This window comes from Eutrigla gurnardus (genome assembly GCF_963514095.1).
Source record: "Eutrigla gurnardus genome assembly, chromosome: 22".
Lineage (NCBI taxonomy): Eukaryota > Metazoa > Chordata > Actinopteri > Perciformes > Triglidae > Eutrigla > Eutrigla gurnardus.
Genome location: NC_139933.1, coordinates 15897833 through 15919812, shown reverse-complemented (window position 1 = coordinate 15919812; position 21980 = coordinate 15897833). Strand labels below are relative to the sequence as shown.

At 42.2% G+C, this 21980-nt stretch overlaps 2 protein-coding genes and 1 long non-coding RNA gene across 6 annotated transcripts; 2 read left to right on the top strand and 1 right to left on the bottom strand.

Annotated features, from left to right (window-relative positions):
- The first annotated feature begins 1133 nt into the window (after positions 1 to 1133).
- Positions 1134 to 15799, top strand: ndel1a (nudE neurodevelopment protein 1-like 1a). Of its 4 annotated transcripts, none has more exons than XM_084040120.1 (10): positions 1134 to 1274; positions 3142 to 3238; positions 5502 to 5655; positions 8012 to 8160; positions 8832 to 8968; positions 9157 to 9330; positions 12283 to 12377; positions 12463 to 12608; positions 12801 to 12835; positions 14168 to 15799. In XM_084040120.1, the coding sequence occupies exons 1-10, from the start codon at positions 1154 to 1156 to the stop codon at positions 14176 to 14178; spliced, it is 1119 nt and encodes a 372-aa protein (XP_083896246.1). In that variant the 5' UTR covers positions 1134 to 1153; the 3' UTR covers positions 14179 to 15799. The 4 variants fall into 4 exon arrangements, with proteins under 4 accessions (XP_083896246.1, XP_083896245.1, XP_083896244.1 ...); XM_084040119.1 differs by having other exon boundaries at positions 12798 to 12835; XM_084040118.1 differs by lacking the exon at positions 12801 to 12835 and having other exon boundaries at positions 14171 to 15799.
- Positions 15800 to 16517: 718 nt separating this feature from the next.
- Positions 16518 to 18175, bottom strand: LOC311032779. Its single transcript, XR_014599213.1, has 2 exons — positions 17830 to 18175; positions 16518 to 16923 (listed from the first exon to the last, which is right to left on the bottom strand). It is a non-coding gene; the product is annotated as an uncharacterized lncRNA (long non-coding RNA).
- A 143-nt stretch (positions 18176 to 18318) lies between these two features.
- Positions 18319 to 21908, top strand: armc7 (armadillo repeat containing 7). Its single transcript, XM_084039814.1, has 3 exons — positions 18319 to 18549; positions 20291 to 20434; positions 20522 to 21908. Exons 1-3 carry the CDS (start codon positions 18462 to 18464, stop codon positions 20863 to 20865), a joined length of 576 nt encoding a protein of 191 aa, XP_083895940.1. The 5' UTR covers positions 18319 to 18461; the 3' UTR covers positions 20866 to 21908.
- Positions 21909 to 21980: the final 72 nt, after the last annotated feature.

Genomic DNA, 21980 nt, shown 5'->3' with positions numbered 1-21980 from the left:
GAAGGTGACTGAGAACAACAGGGCCAAGGTTCTGTGGGACTTCAGCTTCCAGACTGACAAACAGCTCCTGGCTAACCAACCGGACATAGTGGTGGTGGACAAAGAGCAGAAGACAGTGGTGGTGATAGATGTGGCGATCCCAGCTGACGCCAACATCAGGAAGAAGGAACACGAGAAAATTGAGAAGTAAGGGTTGAAAGAGCAGCTGGAACAGATGTGGAAGGTCAAGGCTAGCGTGGTCCCCGTGGTAGTGGGGACACTCGGGGCAGTAACCCCCAAACTGGGAGAGTGGCTCCAACAGATCCCAGGAACAACATCTGAAGCCTCAGTCCAGAAGAGTGCAGTCCTAGGAACAGCCAAGATACTGCGCAGAACCCTCAAACTCCCAGGCCTCTGGTAGAGGACCCGAGCTTGAGGATGACACAGATACCACCCCACCAGGGGTGAGAAGGAGATTTGATTATTTTTATATATTTATCATACATTTGATTTCTTAAGTCAAAATTTTTGTTTATTTCTGTTCATTATCTAATGTTTTTGACTTACATTCTCATAACTTCTAAGTGAATAGGTTTATCTGATACCTTTGACTTATAATCATAAGTTGCACTTGCTTCATAGTTATTTTTGACTTACTGTTACATAACAAATTATTGTTAGTGATGGAAATACAAACGTAGATCAATATGTTTAATACACTATACTATAATATAGACCATACGATGTATTCTTCTTATAAGATTCGTTTATTTGGTGGTTATTGGCTCCATACTGCCTGTTCGTCAAAAAAACAACAACTTTGTAACATCATACAAAAAAAATAAATAATAATTGATACTTAACGCCGTTGCAGTCAATGACCAGCAGATGGTGCTAACTTAACATGAACCGTGTTAGTATGCGTTGTCATGCGCAGTTTGTGCGCAGCGGCAAAGCTCGTGAACACAAGAGAAGTGTCGACAGAGGAAAATCCACCCTAAAAATTGTTTGTATATACTGTGTTATTTAATTACTTTTTGCCGTGCCTAACCACATTTATTCCCCCACAATAGAAATCAGAATATAACAGTTGAACTATTTGAGACTTTAAAGAAGCCCGAGCCACACAAGTGAGACTAAATAATATTCATATTAAGGGTGTAATCTCCGCTAAATGCCCCCGCTGAGAGGAGCCAGCAGAGATCATCAGACATCAGAGGAGAGCGTCGGCCTCAGCAGCTCATATCAGCCAGTGTTATGGACGGATAAACCTCTCTGTTTGGGGCGATGTTCAGGTATTGAATACGTGATAACGTCTTGTCTGTTAAATATGTTGTACTAAAATAGTAGACCCTTCTTTCGGCTGCTCGTGTGTTTCGGCTCGCGGCTCGTTCGCACACCCAGTTTTGACAGTCGAGCTCGGCGTCGTGTTTATGCTTTCAGGCGCTAATCTTTGGGCTCGTTTCTGGTCCCATTTTCAGGTTATAACTCAACGTGTTCAGTGCTTTTATTTATATGTGTTATTTTGTTTGATGAGGTTATAGTTTTGCAACTAGATCCCCGTGTTGTCCGTGTTCAAGAGGGTCACCTCTCCTTTTTGTACGAGGCTAATCAGCACGACTAGAACAGTAGTAAGATTATAGTTTAGTCTTGTCAAATCCAGGAGCTTCCCTTAAATCACACCTGTGCTTAATCCACCTTTTTAAATCACAGGATGCATTCAATGCATTGGATTAATTCACAGGCCAACAACGAGCTCGTGCAGTCTACATTCAGGAAAATTGTGTTTTAAACAATACAATTGTGGTGTTGTTTTTTTAATTGGGCTCACTAAAATAGTCTGAGTTGCATTTCCCTCTACTGTAATAACATTTGAGTTTCCCTCTAGGCTGCTGGTTGAATATAATCTGAAGATGAATTATTCAGGGTCTCAGAATAAGATGTAGAGCAGCCATGCCCCCATTATGGTTATTAAGATTTTATTTATTTGTTGAATTCTTCTTTCTGTATGTACAAATATGGATATTTGTCTTTTAATATTTCTGTCCATAAGATGCTTAGGTGCTTATTTTAAATAATATATCCAAGTTTTGTCTGGAAGCAAACATCTACAGATTGATTACATTTTGGGAAATATGTTTCCATTAGATTTCTTCCATCTAGTTGACGGTAGATACCACTCTCATGTTTGTGCATTGACCATGAAGCTACAGCCGGAAGACAATTATCTTAGCTTAGCGTAATGACTGGAAGCGGGGGGAAACCGCTAGCATGTCTGTGCCCAGAGAAATGGTTCACACATAGCACCTCTTTTACTAGAAATAGTTGTTTTTACATTTACAGTTTTAATAGATTAAACAAACGAGATATAAGTGTTATTTTCTATCTTTAGACTTGCCAAGATGCTTTTTAATTTTTTGAACTTTGGCGTGAATAAAGCTAGCTGTTTCCAGTCTTTATGCTAAGCTAGGAGCATCTAAGCTAAGCTAATTATTGAGAGCTAACTGGCTCTAGCTCAGGTGCTAGTTATGGTTTTTTTTTTTAACATTGGAGTGAATGAAGCTAGCTTTTTCCAGTCTTTATGTTAAGCTAGGAATAACTAAGCTAAGCTAACTAACTGTCATGAAAAAACTGGAACATTCATGGAATTTGAATATAGCAATTTCAAGACCTGGAGAAGTTTAAAACCCTTAAATATACCCAAGTTCTCGGAAAAGTCATGTAAATCTGCTTCGCAAACACCTGTAAAATAGAGTATATGGATTGTTTAATATCGACACAGACTCCTTTTTACCTTTACTTTTCTAGACGTTTCAGAGACTGTAAATTTGCTGTTATATTTTTTAATCTGGGATTTGCTTTAAGTGTGAGCAGATCAAAGCGCTTACTTAAAATTGATGAAGTGGAAAAATGTTGTTTTGTTGAAACTCTGGAAAGCAGAGGATGTGAGTCTCTGGGAGAGGAACTCCTCGGGGTCTGGGAGTGAAGGGAGTTATTAAATCCCAGCCGTGGTTTACTTTTAATGGACTAATATTTTAGGCTCAGATTAAATTAGTTTGTTTCAGAATCAGAATTGGTTTCAGCAGATCCGACGCTGTGTTTGATAAACTCAGGCCTTTTATCTCATTTTAATCGCTTTTGTTTTCTTTTTAACCCCTTCAGACTCTTTTGCCATGGAAACGGATATGACACCAAAATTCTCCTCAAAAGAAGAGGAAATTGACTTCTGGAAGGCTCTTTCCTGCAAGTACAAGGAAAGGTACGTTAACGTCCATATTGTGGACGTCTTTCTTCTTTGGTTAATTCTATATTTTTCTGCACTTCCATTAACATTTAATTGTCAAACTTTTTACTGTATATTTGTGACCATTTAAAAATGAATAACATTGAACCAATCAGCAACTGTCTAGAGCCGGACTAACACATTGTTGGCTGTGGGGGTTTTTTCGTTGGATTTTTGACCATTAGAACAGTTTAGAGGAAGGCCAGCTGTTTACTTTAGGAATAAATTTGACTCAATCAAAAAAGATTCTTGAGTATTTATTCTTCTGACAACTTTTCCTCACTACATTTTAAAACAAATATCTGTACTTTCCATACTATCCATTATTATTTTCTTTAATATGATGCAAGATTCAGTTAGCAAAATAAAACAGCCAGTAGAAATATCCTTTATATGGATACTTTTTGCTTTTTTCTTTATATTTTTTTACTAAATGTTTGTACTTTTTCAAGTCGACAATATTTATGATTATCTGGATAACGGAGATTAACCACGATCGACTTGTTGTGAGTGTTTTTATTTGTGAAAAATCCTTCATAGTCCCGTCCCGAACACAGTATGGCAAAAACACAGAATCATAACGTTCATAACGTGGGCGAGTCCTCTTAGTTCCACAGTTAAAGTAATGTTTTCCCCGTTTGGTGTGGGAGAACTTGGACTGGTCTGAACTCTAACCATCCAACACTTCTGGGATGAACTGGAGTTAATTTGAGTTTACCGTCTCAGATCACAAGCTCTGATAGGAATCACCACAGTCTCTTTGTGTCTGTGGGAACGACGGCTCGCCACATCCGCAGCGTTTCAGTCACCCGTCCTCACTTTCAATCGGAAACCTCTGCTTTCATTTCCCAGAGCTCGTGTTTCACATGAAGCATAAAAGACTCTCTTGTCTCATTGTCCTCGCGTCTTTCAAAGAACTTATGTAATGATTCAGGTGTTATTTTTTCCTTGCTATTACTCAACATTTTAATCATGGCTGCTAAAATGAAATTAGCTGCTCCCACGATGAAATCTAATCTCACAGCACGACAATTGATTGAACTTGAAGATTAAAATCTCAACACGCCGTGGTGAAGGAAACAGTCAGGCCTCCACCCGGTGATGTAATAGTCTGTAGACAATGAGTTTCCCTCAATGTCTTGGCTTCATCCTTCCTGTTTGTGTCCTTTTTTTCATTCTTGACCATGGAAATAGCAGTTGACCTCCTCAAGGTCCATATGGTAGCTGCTCTGGAGCTTTTGATTGTATTGCATGATCTTCATCAGCAGATTTAACTTTTTTTAAAACCAAAAGTATCTCGGTTTAGTAGGATTCTCCGTTCCCTTTTATAAGACTTCTCAATACGTTGGAGTTTTGCAAACCACAGAACCTGGTTTTAAAAGCCTTGTTGTGTTAACTTGTCACTTAACTGGTGGGGAAAGTCAAATTAAGTGTGTTTAAATGAGCAGAAAATACATTTTCATCCCGTAATTACTGAGGATTCCCTCATACTGAAAAAAAGAGTGCTAACTTCTAGAGAGGAAGCATCAATCTGCAAATTAGTCGCAGCCAAACCTTTTTCCTGAGTATTTGAACACGTTTGTAAATTGTGTTTTCTGGCTCCGTGCCTCCAGCACTTTAACTCGCCTGATGGTTGCTGTTTTTAGACGTGTGTGTTACGTAAGCAGCACTTTGTGGTAAAGCTGTTCACTGATCACATGTCCTGTGTTGTTGTTCTGAATGAGTGTCAATGAGCGCCATAACATAAATCACCAACTTTCCTCAGGGGGCTTTGAAATCTGTACGGCATGTCACTTCCTCTGTTGTTTGATCGTGTTAAAGGAAAAACGTACATAAATAGGGGGAAAGTGGAAGAAACCTCAGGAAGAGGCACAGACAGGATAGTGTCTAGAGAATAGACCCTCTGAAGAACTTCTATTGGCAATTAAAAGACATGGATATGCTTTGCTGTCAAGGGACATTTGAGATCATATATGATAATAAAAATGAGTTAAGATAAATATAGACTGTAAAAGCCAGACTGAACAGTCCTCTGAACCAGCCACTCTAGCAGATTGTGAATATCAGGTTTGAGTCTGTGGAACAGTATCTGGGTCGGAGCTCCAGGAGCCACATGAGATGAAATAAAGATAAACATGAGTAAACATGCGTGCTGATGGATGCAGCCGCCACGCACGCCGACCTCGTTCTGCCTCCACGTGTCGTCTAATGGCTCCGCCTCTTCCGTCTCGCCCCTCAGCTGCCGGGAGGCTCGGGAGGAGCTGCTGGAGTTCCAGGAGGGGAGCAGGGAGCTGGAGGCCGAGCTGGAGGCCCAGCTGGGCCAGACCGAGCACCGCATGAAGGACCTGCAGTCTGAGAACAACAGACTCAAGAACGAGGTGGAAACGCTGAAGGTAAATGTGTGGTTTGGTAAAGTAAAGTAAGGTTTCATCATCGTTGATGTCATGCACAGTGTTGATGAAGACTGTGCTGTCATAAGTGACTCCTTGGTTGTGTCCATCTGATCTACTTCAAGAACATCTGTCGGTCCTTGTAACGTTATGACTTTGTTCTATTTCTATTTATGGATGTACATGGGGAGATATGTGTTTATAGAGTGAGTATTTATGGAGTTTAAAATGATATCTGATCATGCTAACCAACGCTAGGCTTGACGTATTCTGAGTTTGACGTACGTAAATGTTGGCCAGCTTTACTTTTCAATCCAAACCAGCAATATAAACATGCTAACGTTAGCTGTGTTAGCTCAGTTAACTAACTTACAGTTTCATCCGGCGGTTTCTGGGTGTAAATATTCAGCAGCAACTCATTTTCTATGTTTGTGAGGTGCAACATGTTTTAATTAAAATCCCAAATTAGTAGACATAATTCTAATAATCTTAACTGAAAATGTTTCTACATTTTGTGAAATGCATTTAATTCTAATTACAGCCAGCAGCAGGTTAGCTTAGCTTAGCTTAGTTAGACTAGACGCAGAGTGGGCTTAAGGTTGTTAGGTAAGAAAATCTACCTGCCAACACCTTTAAGGCTGATTAATTAACGTGTGCAAAGCTCAAAGGCAAATACATTTTTAAGGGGGATTTGTGCGACTAAACCATTAACCACTTTAATAAACATGATAACGATTGAGAGATTGAATCACTAATGAATATAATCATTAGTTGCTTTTGAGTCCTCCAGAAACTATTTAGCATTTCGTTTTTTTTTTGTGATCCAACCATGATCTTGTGAACCCTCACATTTATCTCCAGGTTGGAAACCTCCGATTCTCCAGACTGATTAACAGTGGAAGTTAAATCTGTCCGTTAATGCACCTCTGGCTCAGGATCAGCTTATAAAGAACGACTCAAACACATGTCAAACCTTGCTGTACTGAAAGCTCTGAGCCAACAACTAACATTGTGTCTCCATATTTACCCTTGAAATGAATATTTGATGCCTTTTTTTTTTTCTAATAAAAGCACTGGTCCTTGAGTGCAGTCCCGTGGGAGGAGAAGTCACGCTGTAGCAGCTGCTGCTCCCCAGGATGCACTACGTATTTATTTGTTTTCTTGTGGACCTGCAGTCTGGTCTTTCTAAGAACACGTAACAGGTCAAAGGAATATTGAGCTTAAACCTCGGCCCATGCAGAACAAAATAAAGGCTGATATTTTGCTGTTGTTGGAGGCCTCATAGTCCCAGTTCAATATTTATTTGTTTTCTCTCAATGACTAGTATAGACCAGGAATTGATCTAGTCCATAAATCCCCGTGCAATCTAAATGTTAATTTCACCTCGGGAAGGTGTGGCTGAACCTCTCTTCTCTAAAGCTGGCTCCATCCTGATGCAGCTGATCTGTATGACTCTCACATGATGCATCAGGTCTCATTCTCGCTCCATAATTACTGAAAGACGGGCGTCGGGGGGATATTTGGCTTTGCTTGTGGGGAGAAAACACAGTAATGGTAATTCTATTGCAGCGTTGCATTGCTGTTTGGGAATGTGTTTTTAATGTTCGGGATCAAATGTCTCAGTTATGTTGTTTCCCCCACTGATGACCGTCTTCAGTAAAAACAACCCTTATTTAAAAAAAAAAGAATAAAATACACAAAACACAACTCTGTTTCATTGTTGTGTTTTTTGTTTTTGTTTGTTTGTTTCTGGTCGGACGCCTGAAATAGTGTTTTTTTTTTTTTTTAATTCTGGCGATTGCATTGGAAAATGCAGTATTTGAAACGTTGAAAATCACAGTATTTCAGAAAACACTAAATCTTATTTTATATTTTTAAAAAACAATCTTGACATTTTAAAAAGACACAATATAAAGCTACACCCTGGGAAATGCAACATTTCAGAAAAAGATGACACTGGAGTAGTAGTTTTGAATGTGGTTCTGTCCGTACAACACATCACAGCAAATAAAATTTGATTTATATAACGCCTTTCCTGCAAAATTGCAGTACAATATGCTTGGAATATAACGGGAAATAAGATGCGAGCGGTGCTGCAGTCAGACGCCACACTAGCAGTGGATATAGGTCAGACCGACATACAGGGAGTACTTATTGAGCTGGTTGTGTCGGAGCTGGCGGGTATATAGGTCACATAACTGCACAGAGGAGGAGGAGGAGGAAGATGAGGGGAGCACTGAAAAATGGATGATGGCATGTTAAATCATGTCCTGATGTGAAGCATGTTCTCGATGGAAACACTTGTTTGATCAAATATGTGGTGTCTCTCTCTTTCGTCCCGCTCCGTCTTCCTGTTCAGGAGCGCTTCGAGCGTCAGTACGCTCAGAGCTACAAGCAGATCTCGTTGCTGGAGGACGACCTCGTCCAGACGCGCAGCATCAAGGAGCAGCTGCACAAATACGTCCGAGAGCTCGAGCAGTCCAACGACGACCTGGAGAGAGCCAAAAGGTCAGAGAGGGCTCCCAAATCTCAAAATTAAATTAAAAAAAAGTATAAGGATATTACATGCCAGATGCTATTTATTATTTTTGTTTGTTTTCGTCATGTTTTTGTCAGGCTTTTACATTTAAATGAAATGCAACTGATGTTTCTGTGTACAGGAACTCTAGTTTGTAGTCCTTAAGGGATTAAACACATAATAACACCAGAGCAACTGAACTAAAACAGCATTGTGAAACGATGAAAGATGGAAAGAAGCTAATTTTAGATTTATTTTATTTATTATATTGAGGATAATACAGGATAGATAATATTGTGACGAAAATGTCTTGGATGAGATCAAATTTGTCCCACGGCGGAGAAATGTACAATCATTTCCACGCGATGCAAATGTGTTTCATCCTACATCAAATCAGCTACTTTGTGGTCCTTTAGTAATTCTTTATTAGAAATGGGTCTAATTAAATTGATTGCTTCCCTTAAACTAGATTAAAAATCAGCGCTGCAGACATTGATCCCCGATCCGTACTTGAATAATCATTAATAAGCAGATGGGACATGCAGAAAGCAGCCGCCCCCAGAGGATGTTTTTAATTAATGAAACGTCAGTCTCTCTGTTGCGTCCTGTCTCACTGTTGCGTCCTGTCTCACTGTTGGTCCTGTCTCTCTCTCCCCTGCAGAGCGACCATCATGTCTCTGGAGACCTTCGAGCAGCGTCTGAACCAGGCGATCGAGAGGAACGCCTTCCTGGAGAGCGAGCTGGACGAGAAGGAGTCTCTTCTGGTTTCCGTGCAGAGATTAAAGGATGAGTCCAGAGGTGATTATTGACTCATTTTTTACTAATGAGCCGCGCTATCGATCACTGGCTTGCGGCTGGTTAGCATGCGGCGGTTGCTGCGGCTTCCCCTCGGTCGATTTCAAACGGCCACTTTCCCACAGGTTTGCAGGAGTTGCTTTCGGTTTGTGTCCTGAGCTGATCTCTATTTATTTATTTATTTTTTATAGACTTGCGGCAGGAGCTGGCCGTACGAGAGAGGCAGTCAGATGTCACCAGGATGTCTGCTCCAAGTTCGCCCACGCAGGAGAGCGAGAAGATGGACACTGCTGTCCAGGCCTCCCTCTCTCTCCCCGCCACGCCGCTGAGCAAAGGTCTGGACAACGCCTTCGCCAACCCATCAGGTAGCCGTAGCCCGACTCTCATCAGCCGCGTGAATCCGAGCCGTTCTTTATTAAAACAACCTATTTTGTTGTTCTTTTTTGTTGTACGTTATAAAACATGTACAGTATGGTGCCCGAGGCATGGGACATTTCATGTCATGATTACAACTCTTAAAACTGCACTTAAACAAACACATTTTGTTAAGAAACAAATATGTTTATGCATCACAGATGAGAATCGCTTCGTTTTTTTGTGAGCATCCATTCAGGGAAAAATAATCTTTGAATAAGATGATCATAAATCATATGGTCTCCCTGAATAAATAAAGGATAAATACATTAATAAAAATAATGTGTTGCATGGTTTATATTATATATTTTATCTATTACTACCTGACTGATGTTCGGTTTATGAGAATGTCATTTATGATTTCTTTTTGTCTCATTGGTGGTTTAGGGATTAGTGTACAATTGTAAGAATATGGAAGTTATTGTACACTTTACTAATTGTCTGTTTATCTGCAGATCGAAAGTAGCTGATACAAAGCATTGCTTTTTTTTCTACCAGAATCTTCCTATTCACTATGTAGTTCACTGTATTTCCTCCCATTTCATTTAAACGTGCCCTATTCATGGAAACAGCAGTCACGTGACACTACACCTGTCAGTGGTCCATCCATCCATCCATCCATTATCTTCCGCTTATCCGGGACCGGGTCGCGGGGGCAGCTGCCTGAGCAGGGACGCCCAGACTTCCCTCTCCCCAGACACTTCCCCCAGCTCCTCCGGGAGGACCCCAAGGCGTTCCCAGGCCAGCCGGGTGACATAGTCACTCCAGCGTGTCCTGGGTCTTCCTCGGGGTCTCCTCCCGGTGGGGCATGCCTGGAACACCTCCCGAGGGAGGCGTCCAGGGGGCATCCGATGCAGATGCCCGAGCCACCTCAACTGGCTCCTCTCGATGTGGAGGAGCAGCGGCTCTACTCCGAGCTCCCCCCGTGTGACGGAGCTCCTCACCCTATCTCTAAGTGAGCGCCCCGCCACCCTGCGGAGGAAGCTCATTTCGGCCGCTTGTATCCGGGATCTTATTCTTTCGGTCATGACCCAAAGTTCATGACCATAGGTGAGGGTAGGAACGTAGATTGACCGGTAAACCGAGAGCTTCGCCTTTCGGCTCAGCTCTCTCTTTACCACGACGGACCGATACAGCGACCGCATTACTGCAGCCGCTGCACCGATCCGCCTGTCAATCTCACGCTCCATCCTTCCCTCACTCGTGAACAAGACCCCAAGATACTTAAACTCCTCCACTTGAGGCAGGAACTCCCCCCCGACCTGGAGGGAGCAAGCCACCTTTTTCCGGTCGAGAACCATGGCCTCAGATTTGGAGGTGCTAATCCTCATCCCGGCTGCTTCACACTCGGCTGCAAACCGCCCCAGGACATGCTGGAGGTCCTGGCTCGAAGGAGCCAACAAGACCACATCGTCCGCAAAAAGCAGGGATGAAATCCAGTGGCTCCCGAACCAGATCCCCTCCGGCCCACGGCTGCGCCTAGAAATCCTGTCCATAAAAATAATGAACAGGACCGGTGACAAAGGGCAGCCCTGCCGGAGTCCAACATGCACCTGGAACAGGTCTGACTTACTGCCGGCAATGCGAACCAAGCTCCTGCCCCGGTCATACAGGGACCGAACAGCCCTTAGCAGAGGGCCCCCGACCCCGTACTCCCGAAGTACCTCCCACAGAATATCACGAGGGACACGGTCGAATGCCTTCTCCAAGTCCACAAAACACATGTGGACTGGTTGGGCAAACTCCCATGAACCCTCGAGCACCCTGCGGAGGGTATAGAGCTGGTCCAGTGTTCCACGGCCAGGACGAAAACCGCATTGTTCCTCCTGAATCCGAGGTTCGACTATCGGCCGAATTCTCCTCTCCAGCACCCTGGAATAGACTTTCCCGGGGAGGCTGAGAAGTGTGATCCCCCGATAGTTGGAACACACCCTCCGGTCCCCCTTTTTGAATAGAGGGACCACCACCCCGGTCTGCCAGTCCAGAGGTACTGTCCCCGACCGCCACGCGATGTTGCAGAGACGTGTCAACCAAGACAGCCCCACAACATCCAGAGACTTGAGGTACTCAGGGCGGATCTCATCCACCCCCGGTGCCTTGCCACCGGGGAGCTTCTTAACTACCTCGGTGACTTCAGCCCGGGTAATGGGTGGATGAGCCTCTGAGTCTCCAGCCTCTGCTTCCCCAATGGGAGACGTGACAGTGGGGTTGAGGAGATCCTCGAAGTATTCCTTCCACCGCCCGACGATATCCCCAGTCGAAGTCAGCAGCTCCCCACCTCCACCGTAAACAGTGTTGGTGGAGGGCTGCTTCCCCTTCCTAAGGCGCCGGATGGTTTGCCAGAATTTCCTCGAGGCTGACCGATAGTCCTCCTCCATGGCCTCCCCGAACTCTTCCCAGACCCGAACCTTTGCTTCAGCGACCGTCCGTGCTGCAGCACGCTTGGCCTGCCGGTACCCGTCAGCTGCCTCGGGAGTCCCCCGAGCCAACCAGGCTCGGTAGGACTCCTTCTTCAGCTTGACAGCATCCCTTACTTCCGGTGTCCACCACCGGGTTCGACTTGGCAGACCTAAACGCGTTGTGAGGGTCTGCTGGGAACGTCTGGTGGAACCCTCTGTCAGGGAGGTCTTCAACTCCCACCTCCGGGAGAGCTTTGACCAGATCACGAGGGAGGCTGGGGACATTGAGTCCGAATGGACCTTGTTCTCTGCTTCCATTGTTGACGCGGCTGTTCGAAGCTGTGGCCGTAAGGTCTCCGGTGCCTGTCGTGGCGGCAATCCCCTGTCAGTGGTTCACACAGTAAATGTCCCAAAAGCTTAAACTACTGTGTGTTTATGAAATGGTGATATTTATATACAGACATTGAAAACGACACAAAACAACATCTTCTTTTTCTTGTACAGTTCTATCAAACGGTTTCGGCAGCAACTCTCCGTTGACTCCGTCCGCCAGAATATCGGCCCTCAACATCGTCAGTGATTTGCTCCGGAAAGTCGGGGTGAGTCGCTCCTTCTGACTTCCTGTTCCAGGTTTTTGCCCCCCGGTCTTCCCATCATGTTTGTCTGTTTTTTTTCCCGCCGTAGGCTCTGGAGTCGAAACTTGCCGCCTGCAGGAACTTTGCCAAGGACCAGAAAGCGAGGAAGGCGTACACTCTCGACAACAGCAACGCGCTCAACGCCAACACCGCCAACTACTCACAGGCGCTGCACACATCATATTTTGACAAAGCGTGAGTGAAACCAAAAAACCTGGCTTTTGCTGCGTGTTGATGAATGACAAGTATCCTGGGTTGTGATGTCACAGAATCCTTCCAGTCAGATGTGTTTTACGGGAGGCTGTGATGGTAAACGGTGATGTTGTCTGATGCGGTGGATGACTCAGCAGGAGAATCTGAGACCTGTGTGCATTTTCTTCCCAGCAGGACAGAGGTGGTCACATTCCCTGCATTGATTCTTGGTAATCACATCCGCTCTCGTTGGGGCGCATTCATGCATGCTGCTGCTGATTTTAACAAGTCACTTTTTCCCCGTTTGGAGTTTGTAGAAATAACCAGGGCTGGTCGAGGGTGGTGGTGTTGGTGTTGGTGGAGTTTTCCCACTGTCTTAACTCTAAGCTGATGTTATAGGTCTCTTTCCTGCTGGTGTGAGTTCTTTGTTTTAGTCTTAGATCTAACCAGTAGTTGTAATTAACAAAGTTAATAGCTTTTGTGCAATTTTGTATTCCATCTTAGAAATTTCTCATAAGCCCAGAGGAAGCAAAACCCGATGACAAAAAATAGTTGATAGAGTTTCTGCCGTGAGAGGCTCAGTACATATCCAGAACAAGGCCGATGTCCTTCTGGTTTCAGAGCAGGGTGTTTGTTTTGTTCACCTTCAGGCAGATCTGGAGGCCAAAGACATTTTGTGTCTCTGAGACAGAGGAAAACATAATGAGAACAGAGCTGAGTGTTAAACCTCAATGCTACTTTTTGGGTACTGACCAGCAGATAGTATTCATTCATTAGATATATGATCTAAAACGGGAACATTCTCAGAATGTTCAGACTATATTTTATTAAAGCAGAAGAAGATGTTTTTTTCCCTGAACAAAGGGATCAAAAGAACCATAGCTTGAGAATTTCTGTCGCTCATACTGAACGGTGCTCGAGTCATGACTCACATCAACCAAACAAAGGGTCCTAGTGAAACCGTGACCCACAAGAGAAACCAGTTTGACCAGTTGGTCAACGCTGCAACTTCCTAACCCCCTTATTTGCTTTGAAGTTCCATTTTTAGCAACAAACGAGTAACTTGGTTTAAAACACGTCATCTCTGTCGAGTCAACGATGACGCAGCAGTTTCCCCTTTCATTTACACTCTCAGTCTCGTAGATATGGAAGTTCACTTCTGCCAGGAAAAGGGGAAAAAATGATTTGTTTTTTTGGAGTCTAGGTCGACTGAATTTTAAAGCAAACGTTAACGTGAAAAATCATCATATCTTGATAACTTTATTTTTACATTTCATTAACTGATAAAGATGCAATTGTTAACGAAGTTTAATTTTTGTTGACCTGACACTTTCTTTTTTAAGTTTTGTATAAAAATGTCAACAAAAATAAAATTGCAAATATTTGTATTTGTTTCTTTCATTTTCTTGGCAGAAACGGGCTTCCATACTAGTTTGTTTCATCGCTGCTGCTTTAAATGAATTGACTTTCATGGAGGCGTGACCTTAAACGGCGTTCCCCGTTGCTCGTTGGTCCTCCCGGATGCCGTCCTGGTTTAACGTGACGCTGTTGTCCTTTTTCAGCAGGGCCGTGAACGGGCTGAAAGCTGGCACGCTGACCGCCATCACCGCCCCTCCTGCCGCCTCCTCCCCGGGCTTACTGTCGCTCGCTGTGTGACGTAAACCCAACACCCCCCGGGAAGAGAAGGCCTCAGACAAATACTGTAAAACTTTATTGATGTACTGTTACCAGGCGCCCTGTGTCCCCCAATGCACTGTAAGTATGGATCCCTGTCTGCATATTTCATGTCTTACTGTATCTGCTGTTTGCTCACTGGCCTGTACAAAGATCTTCTCCTCGCATATTTAAAGATTCCTCGAGGATCTCACCCTGAATTGTGAAATATCATCTAAAAAGGGAAATATTATGCAATATAAATGTTTTTTTGATTTCTATTTAAACAGATATTCCACTACTATAACTAGCAATAACTTAAATAAGGTGATGTACGGTATATGTGCAATCACATCCACTCGCTGAAACCATAAATGGAAAATAACCAGTTTAATGGTTTTTGGCAAATGTGCAGATGTCCTGGATAATTGTGCACCACATGGCTTCCATACTTTATTGATGTTTTTGAAATGTCCAACGTGTGAGCCTTGCAGGTTAATGTCTTAAACGTTCTCTCTGCCTTTTAAGACTGTTTTAATTCCGTCAAATAGAAACATTTGTCTGATACCGACGCACAAAACATCCTTTAGTCTGTTTGAGACGTGCCGGGATTTAATGTATAAAAAACGAGCTGTGCAACGCAAACACACGACTTTCAAGCAGGAGACCAGTGTTTGTGTCCCAACATGTCGAGTTATTTTGAAGTTAGGTGAGTGATGTTTGTGACGTGTTTTCTATACATACGTTTTACTTTACTTAGTTTGCGTACGTATTTTAAGCCCAACCATGTTTTTTCCCTAAACCTAACCAAGGCCTTATCCACGCATACGGAGGGAATTCTTTTGTAAACAAAGCTTTTTGCAATACATTGTGGGCTTTTGTCAACAACCAGATGGCATTCTAGGTCACTGAAATGGAGTTTTTGTAAAACTCCAGCCAGGGTTGCGGTTTTTAGAAACTATTCTGATATAACTGATGCTATTGTAGCATCCATGCTAACTTCTTCTGCCAACAGCTCCTCACAGGATGCCGATTGGTCCGAATGATTATTATCATTTAATTTTTTTGAGAATAAAGAAGAAAATACCCACGTACGTGTGGACAAGGCCGACGTGGTTTAGTCAACCTAATTCAATGATTTAGCATTTGGTTTCAAAGCTGTTTTAAGAGAAGAGATTAGGAGTCTTTGTGTCATTGTAGTGAGTCAAACACATCATCTATCCTCTAACTATGTGACATGATGTGTACAGTATGGGTCATATTGATCGTGTATTTATAGGCGGCAGTTTAAGTGGTCGCTGCCGTGTTCAGACCAGTCGACCAGCGTTCTTGTATTCTGTAGTCAAAAAGTGGTTTATCCCGTTGAAGAGCTTTGATCCGTCACACGACACTTATCACACAAGCGAAGCACTTTGACTTTGTGTGAACTTTTTATTCTTTTTTTTTTTTCATTGAAGTGCAATATTGCCCGTTTATATTTTAAGTTTATATTTATTTCAGATTTCTTTTATGGCATGTTTTAATAAAAATGCGTAATTATACTCCATCTGTTATATTTGTAATGTTTCACTTAATGTAGAAATATATTTATTTTCAGTTAGAGCTGCAGAGATCATTCATGGTACCATAATTGATTAATAGTTTCAGTTCACTTTTAAGCAAAAACTCATATAATTCTCTGGTTGCAGCTTCTCAAATTTTAATATTCGAGCAATTTTAAGATATCTTCAGACACTGAGGAATTATGGTGGGCATCTTATTATTATTTTTAATTAATCCAGAAAAGAATCAGCAAATCAGGAGCAGATTAATCAACGATGGAAATAACTGTCAGTTGGAGACCTATTTTTAGTATAAATGTATCGAGTCTTTTTTTAAAACTCCACAAATAATCAAAGCCTGAGATTGTCAAATGACTTATATTTAATTTACAATGATGAACAAAAGCAGAAAAAAGTTTTGAGATGCGTGAAGCAGTAAATATTTATTAGAATTATTCCTTCAAAATGGTTCATTTTCTCATCATATAGTTGTTTCATCATAACCTCTTTAAACTAGCTTGGTTTGTTTTTAGTTTGGTCAAAGTTATATCAAATAAATGATGTAACCGATTAAAATTAATGCAGAAGAAAAATCATATCTGAAAATCTAAAACCCTACAAATGTTGGAATATTGTCAGAAAACACCAGTGTGGCCTTTTAAGTGAATGAATCAACACTGCCCCCTGGTGGGCTAAAATGTAACAAGAAAAAGGGAGCTGATTTTAGCACATTTAATTTTCAATATTCATGTCTCAAAACAGACACAAAGTAGAAGATTACATTAATCATTCATATGTGTGAATTATCAAACATTATATTATTCATCCACCGGCGCTTCATTTATCTAAACAAACGGTTTGGCTTCTTGCACAAAAGACATCTTGAGTACAGATGTGTGTGTATGTATACACACAGTGTGTCCACATCTGTAGAGTAACATTTATGCAGCACAACAGTGAAGTCAGTAACAGTTCATTCTGTCGTTGAGCTGCTGCCTCCTGCCTTCTTCCTGGCCACCTCATCGATCTGCCTCATCCTCCTCTCCAAGACCTCCATCCTCCTCGCTTCGTTGCGCTCTCGCTCCTGAGCCCTGAGCTCCTCCAGGTCCGTAAAGAACCTGTGCCTGCATGATGGAGAAGGATGAATTATCCTGATGAATGATGGAGGAATTCACTACAACACATCACTGATATGCCATGAAACAAATGAGTTGTTTCAAAAGAAACAAGAACAATCTATTCTGATAATTGATCAAATGATTAACTAGCCATTTTCCTGCAGGGTTTGTCAGATGTGAGAATTTGCCGTTTATTTTTGTCTTATGATACTAAACTATATAATATTTACAAGATAAAGAGGGTTTTATAAAAGACACTGCATTATTGGAAGTGTAAGATCCATTTTTTTGGTAATAAACCCACAATAAAAGTCAGGATATATTATCCTGTGCAGCTTTTTTAACGATAAATATATCCCTAAACTTTGTTTTGCTACAAACAGTAATTGGAGTACTCGCTGAACAGACACATTTCACAGAAATAAAACTTCTTCCTCTTGATACATTTTAATATATACACATTTTTAAAGACTAACAGACACACATTACTGAAAGCTCTTCTGCAAAGTATTTTAAGAATCAATCAATCAATCATTTCATTAAGTTATTTTTATTTTTACTTTTTAATTGATTTGATGCCATTAACAGTATACCACTCAATACACAGAATAGTAACCGTATCGTACAACAAATATTTTCCATAATTTAGAGTGATGTTTCTATGCACAATAATACACCTTGTATAACATCTTTAGCTGTTGATGAATTATGTCTGTATGTTTGCATACTAATTGAATAAAGTGGGGGGTTACAACTAGGAGAAGTAAGGAAAGTAGGAGGAGAGTCGGACCAAGGTGCATTAGAGAACACTGCAGGTTTATGATGCACGATTATGCTAAAGACGCGCTTTAATATGATGTACCTAACATTTGCAGGTGACGCACACAAAACACGCAATAAATCATAACTTACCTGTTGAAGAAGCCAACGGCTAGCCCCACAATTAGCGTCCCAAATAAAATGGGTTTCGTGAGACGCTTCACAGCGGACAGTTGGTGTTGCTTCATTATAGATGGGTTCCAGAGAAGTAGCTGCAGGCCCAGTAATATGAGAGGAAAAATGATCTACATTTGTTTTTTAGCTGACCTTTAAAATGATCAGCAGCTAGTTACACACCTCCTTCTTGTCGTGCAGTTACTCACGTAACACGACTTCCGTTTCCCACGTTTTATAGCCCGACATCACGCACCCAAAACCAATAAATTACAGAACATATTTGACCACTAACTCACTAATATGTATGGTCATTTGTGTAATTTGAAGTGGCTCGACAGCGTTTACGTCGATATTACAGGGCATTTTAAAACGGTTAGCTTTAGCCGGAAACAACGAAACGAACTGTTGTACAAAGTCGGATATATTTAAGTGAGGGACCGGAATAGGAAATGAAGGCTAATCAACGCGATTCGAATAATTGTTGACTGTTGTAATTGACTGTTGACTCCGTCGTATGAACGCCGTCTGGAGTTATGCTAACGCGTTAGCACCGTTCAGCTAACGCATTCATGAACGTGAGTAAACAACGGAGCTAATGCTCAGCTAACATGTGGAGGAAAGCGTCGTCTGAGGGCTCTGACCGGTTTGAATATCTACAAACTCTGGTCACCGAGTTTCAGGACACCGACAGTGAGGGTGAGTACACTTCTTAAAAACGTGTCCTTATATGTCTTTATTAAATGGATGATGTTCGTTAAGTTCCCTGAAAATCCCAAATAGACTTCTCTCAAAATAACAAATAACCAGATAGCTTTATTTTATAAAGGCACAATCCGTGATGTGACGTTAACCACCACTGTAAATAGCAACTATAAGCATATCTCCTCTCGTCTTAATATATCTAAATGTCTCAAAATCGAGTTAAATAAACAGCAGGGGGTCTCAGAAGAGACTCTCTAATCACAGATCATTATATATATATATATGTGTGTATTTTATTGTTTGTTTTTTTATATATAAATTTATAAATTATAGGAAATCTATCAAGATAGAATAACATACAGGACATCAATAGAGTAGAGTCAAATATTATTACTGGAAAAAGTCAACATAGCTGAGCAAGGTGTGTGTGTGTGTGTGTGTGTGTGTGTGTGTGTGTGTGTGTGTGTGTGTGTGTGTGTGTGTGTGTGTGTGTGTGTGTGTGTGTGTGTGTGTGTTGTTACTGTAAGTCGCTATGGATAAAAGCGTCTGTTGAATGTAAATGTGTTGTGGAGCCGTGGTCCAGACTGCTGCTGCTGCTTCATATTCAAAGACTGATCTGATGTATGTCTGATAAAACTTAAGGATGATTATCCGGTGATGCTCCCCGTTCGTGTCCTCTGAGTGCTTTGAGGTTGTTGAGTCTAGCATTATATCATAGTGGGATGGGAGCTGTTGGTGTGATTTTGGAGGTGGTGTGTGGCGGGATGCACGTGTCACATATGGGTTAGTTTTGATCCAATGTGGTCTAGGAGGTGCTGATGGTTTGGGATTAAGTCCAGGATGTGATCCATAATGTGCTCCCTGTGGGTTTCCCAGTCGGCTTTTTTACAGTTGTGCCGTGGTTGTTGTGGCATGTGCTGGACTGTGAGGGAGGAAGTCTGGCGAGGATGAGGTCCTTAAGAAGGCGGTGGCTTGGTGAGTAGCTCTGCTGATGATATGGTGTGTTTTGGTGATGGCGGTGCCTTGGTTTTCCAGCTAGTTATTGGCTTGCTGCTCATGGCGTTGTAGGCGTGGATCTTTGGGGATTAGGAAGGTTGTGGTTAAGTTATTTTTCTGCCGGTCCCCTTGCAGTTGTTCCTCTGATGGTTGTGTCCTGTTGTGGTCTTGGTGCTTGGGTTTCTCAGGTGTGGTGATGGGTGTTGACTGTCTGGTGCAAATACTGAGGTCCAGGTCATCTTCATCTCTTTTTTGAAAGTTTTTTGGTTGCCATGCTTGTTGACTTCAAATAAATAAATTAAAAATAAATTAATTGGAAAGGAAAGGGAAGAAGAAAGCATAAAATGTCCTCAAAGTTAATGTCATGTTTAATTGTGACACATACACATTTAAATTGCCGATAGAGCTGTAATTTTCTTCCATGCATTTTGGCAATTTGAGACCACTTTAGGAGAAGACTGCTGTCCTCGGGGCTTCTTAACCGTAGTCCAAACCAATGGGTGATGTCATGGTGATGTCATGGTGATGTCACGGTGATGTCACGGTGACGATGTCAACCTCACAGATGTAATATGTGTCAACGCTCTCTGGTGGACAGACAATGTAAAGGCATCACGGTTTTTAAATGATCTCGAATACATCTGCGTGCTGACGCCAATGTGTTCGTCATAAACTCATATTAGCTCTAATCCTAACGATCTTGTACCGTAGTAATCATTTTAACGTTTTACATCACCAGAGGCAAAGGAGCAGGTGCTGGCCAACCTGGCCAACTTTGCATACGACCCAAAGAACCTGGACTATCTGAGGGAGCTGCAAGTGGCCGACCTTTTCTTGGACATGCTCACTGAGGAGAATGACAACTTTGTGGAGTTTGGGATGGGTGTGTAGAGGTCATTAATTCTCCATCATTGTTTTTCCATTGTTCAAATGCTGTCAACCTAAAAATATGTGTGTGTGACGTCCTCAGGAGGGCTGTGTAACCTGAGCATGGACCCCGAATGTCGACATGTTATCCTGGAGAGCAGCGGCGTCAGCTTGGTCACGAACTGTCTGTCGAGCCAGCGGGAGGAGACCGTCCTGTCGGCCATCACCACGTTAATGAACCTCCTGACGCCCTCGTCGCGCTCCGAGATCACCGATCCAGCCATCCTGCAGTGCATGCTGCGCTTTTCCCTCTCGGAGAGCCGGCGCCTGCGTAACCTGGCCGCCGTGTTCCTGCAGGACTGCTGCACGGCGGAGCAGCTGGCCCGAGCCGAGCAGCAGATGCAGGGACAGCAGACCGCGGTCGGCATCCCGCTGCCCAAAGACTGAGTTACAGGATGTTCAGGTCGTTTGGGAGGCAAGTGGATGAGTTTGCTCTCTATGAGAGTATTAAGAAATACTTTATATAATCACGTAAATAGGACTGCCACCAACTTTCAATCACTTAGTCTACCTCCTATTTTACCAATTAGTCGATTTGGTCTAAACCATTAATTTTCCTCAAAGAAATGTTATTGAACATTCATTTTGACAAACCAAATAAAATTTGCTACCCCTAGATAAAAATATTGTCATAAAGTAGAGAGCATAAAGTGCTCTATGTTGTACTTTATTCATAAACATTTAATCAAAAATGACTAATATAATGGTTGATACTGCAAACTGGCTTTTTAATTAATTTTATTTTTATTGTCTAAAATATCATTGCGTTCTGTAATGTGATCTTTTATCTTGGTTGTCCACATAATGTTGGCCATATGGTTTATTTATTATTATTTAATGTTTAATAAGACGATGGGCTGCTATTCTGCATTTTGCATCAAAGTGCTTAAATTAAAATGTTGTGCCGTTTCTGACCACATGAGGGAGACTGGATGGTTTTTGTTGAAGTGAGGAATTAATAGATAACAATCAAACAAAATACTTTTGTGCCATTACCGAATGGCACAAACAGATTTGGTTAATTGTTTCCAGAATGTGTCCAAAGAGACCCGACCAGATCACAGGCTCACTGACTGTAGGATCAATATCAGCACCTATTTTCCACAAAAATGTACATTCCTTTGGCACTGGAGTGATTATCTAAGACCCGGGGCGGATGCTGGAGCACCTTTTTAAAAAGCCAACCGGTTGACTCTTGGCAATACCATAAATCCAAACCCAAAAATATGTAAAATGCAAAATAAACCTTGAGGTTTCTTCTTTAGAGCCAAGAGCCCCGTTTGTTTTCTTCTGGGCTCTTCAGAGCTATTTCTGGGCCGAGTCCTTCAGGTCTAGACAGACGACGACATCCGATCCTGCAGCACAGCGTCCGTTGGACTGCACATGTAGCCGGTCAGACTCCAGAGGAAATTCTTAACAGCTTTGTGTGTGTGTGTGTGTGTTACTCGTTCACTTCAAATGCCACAAAAGTTCTCATTTTCAATAACTGTGTGTTTCTGAAT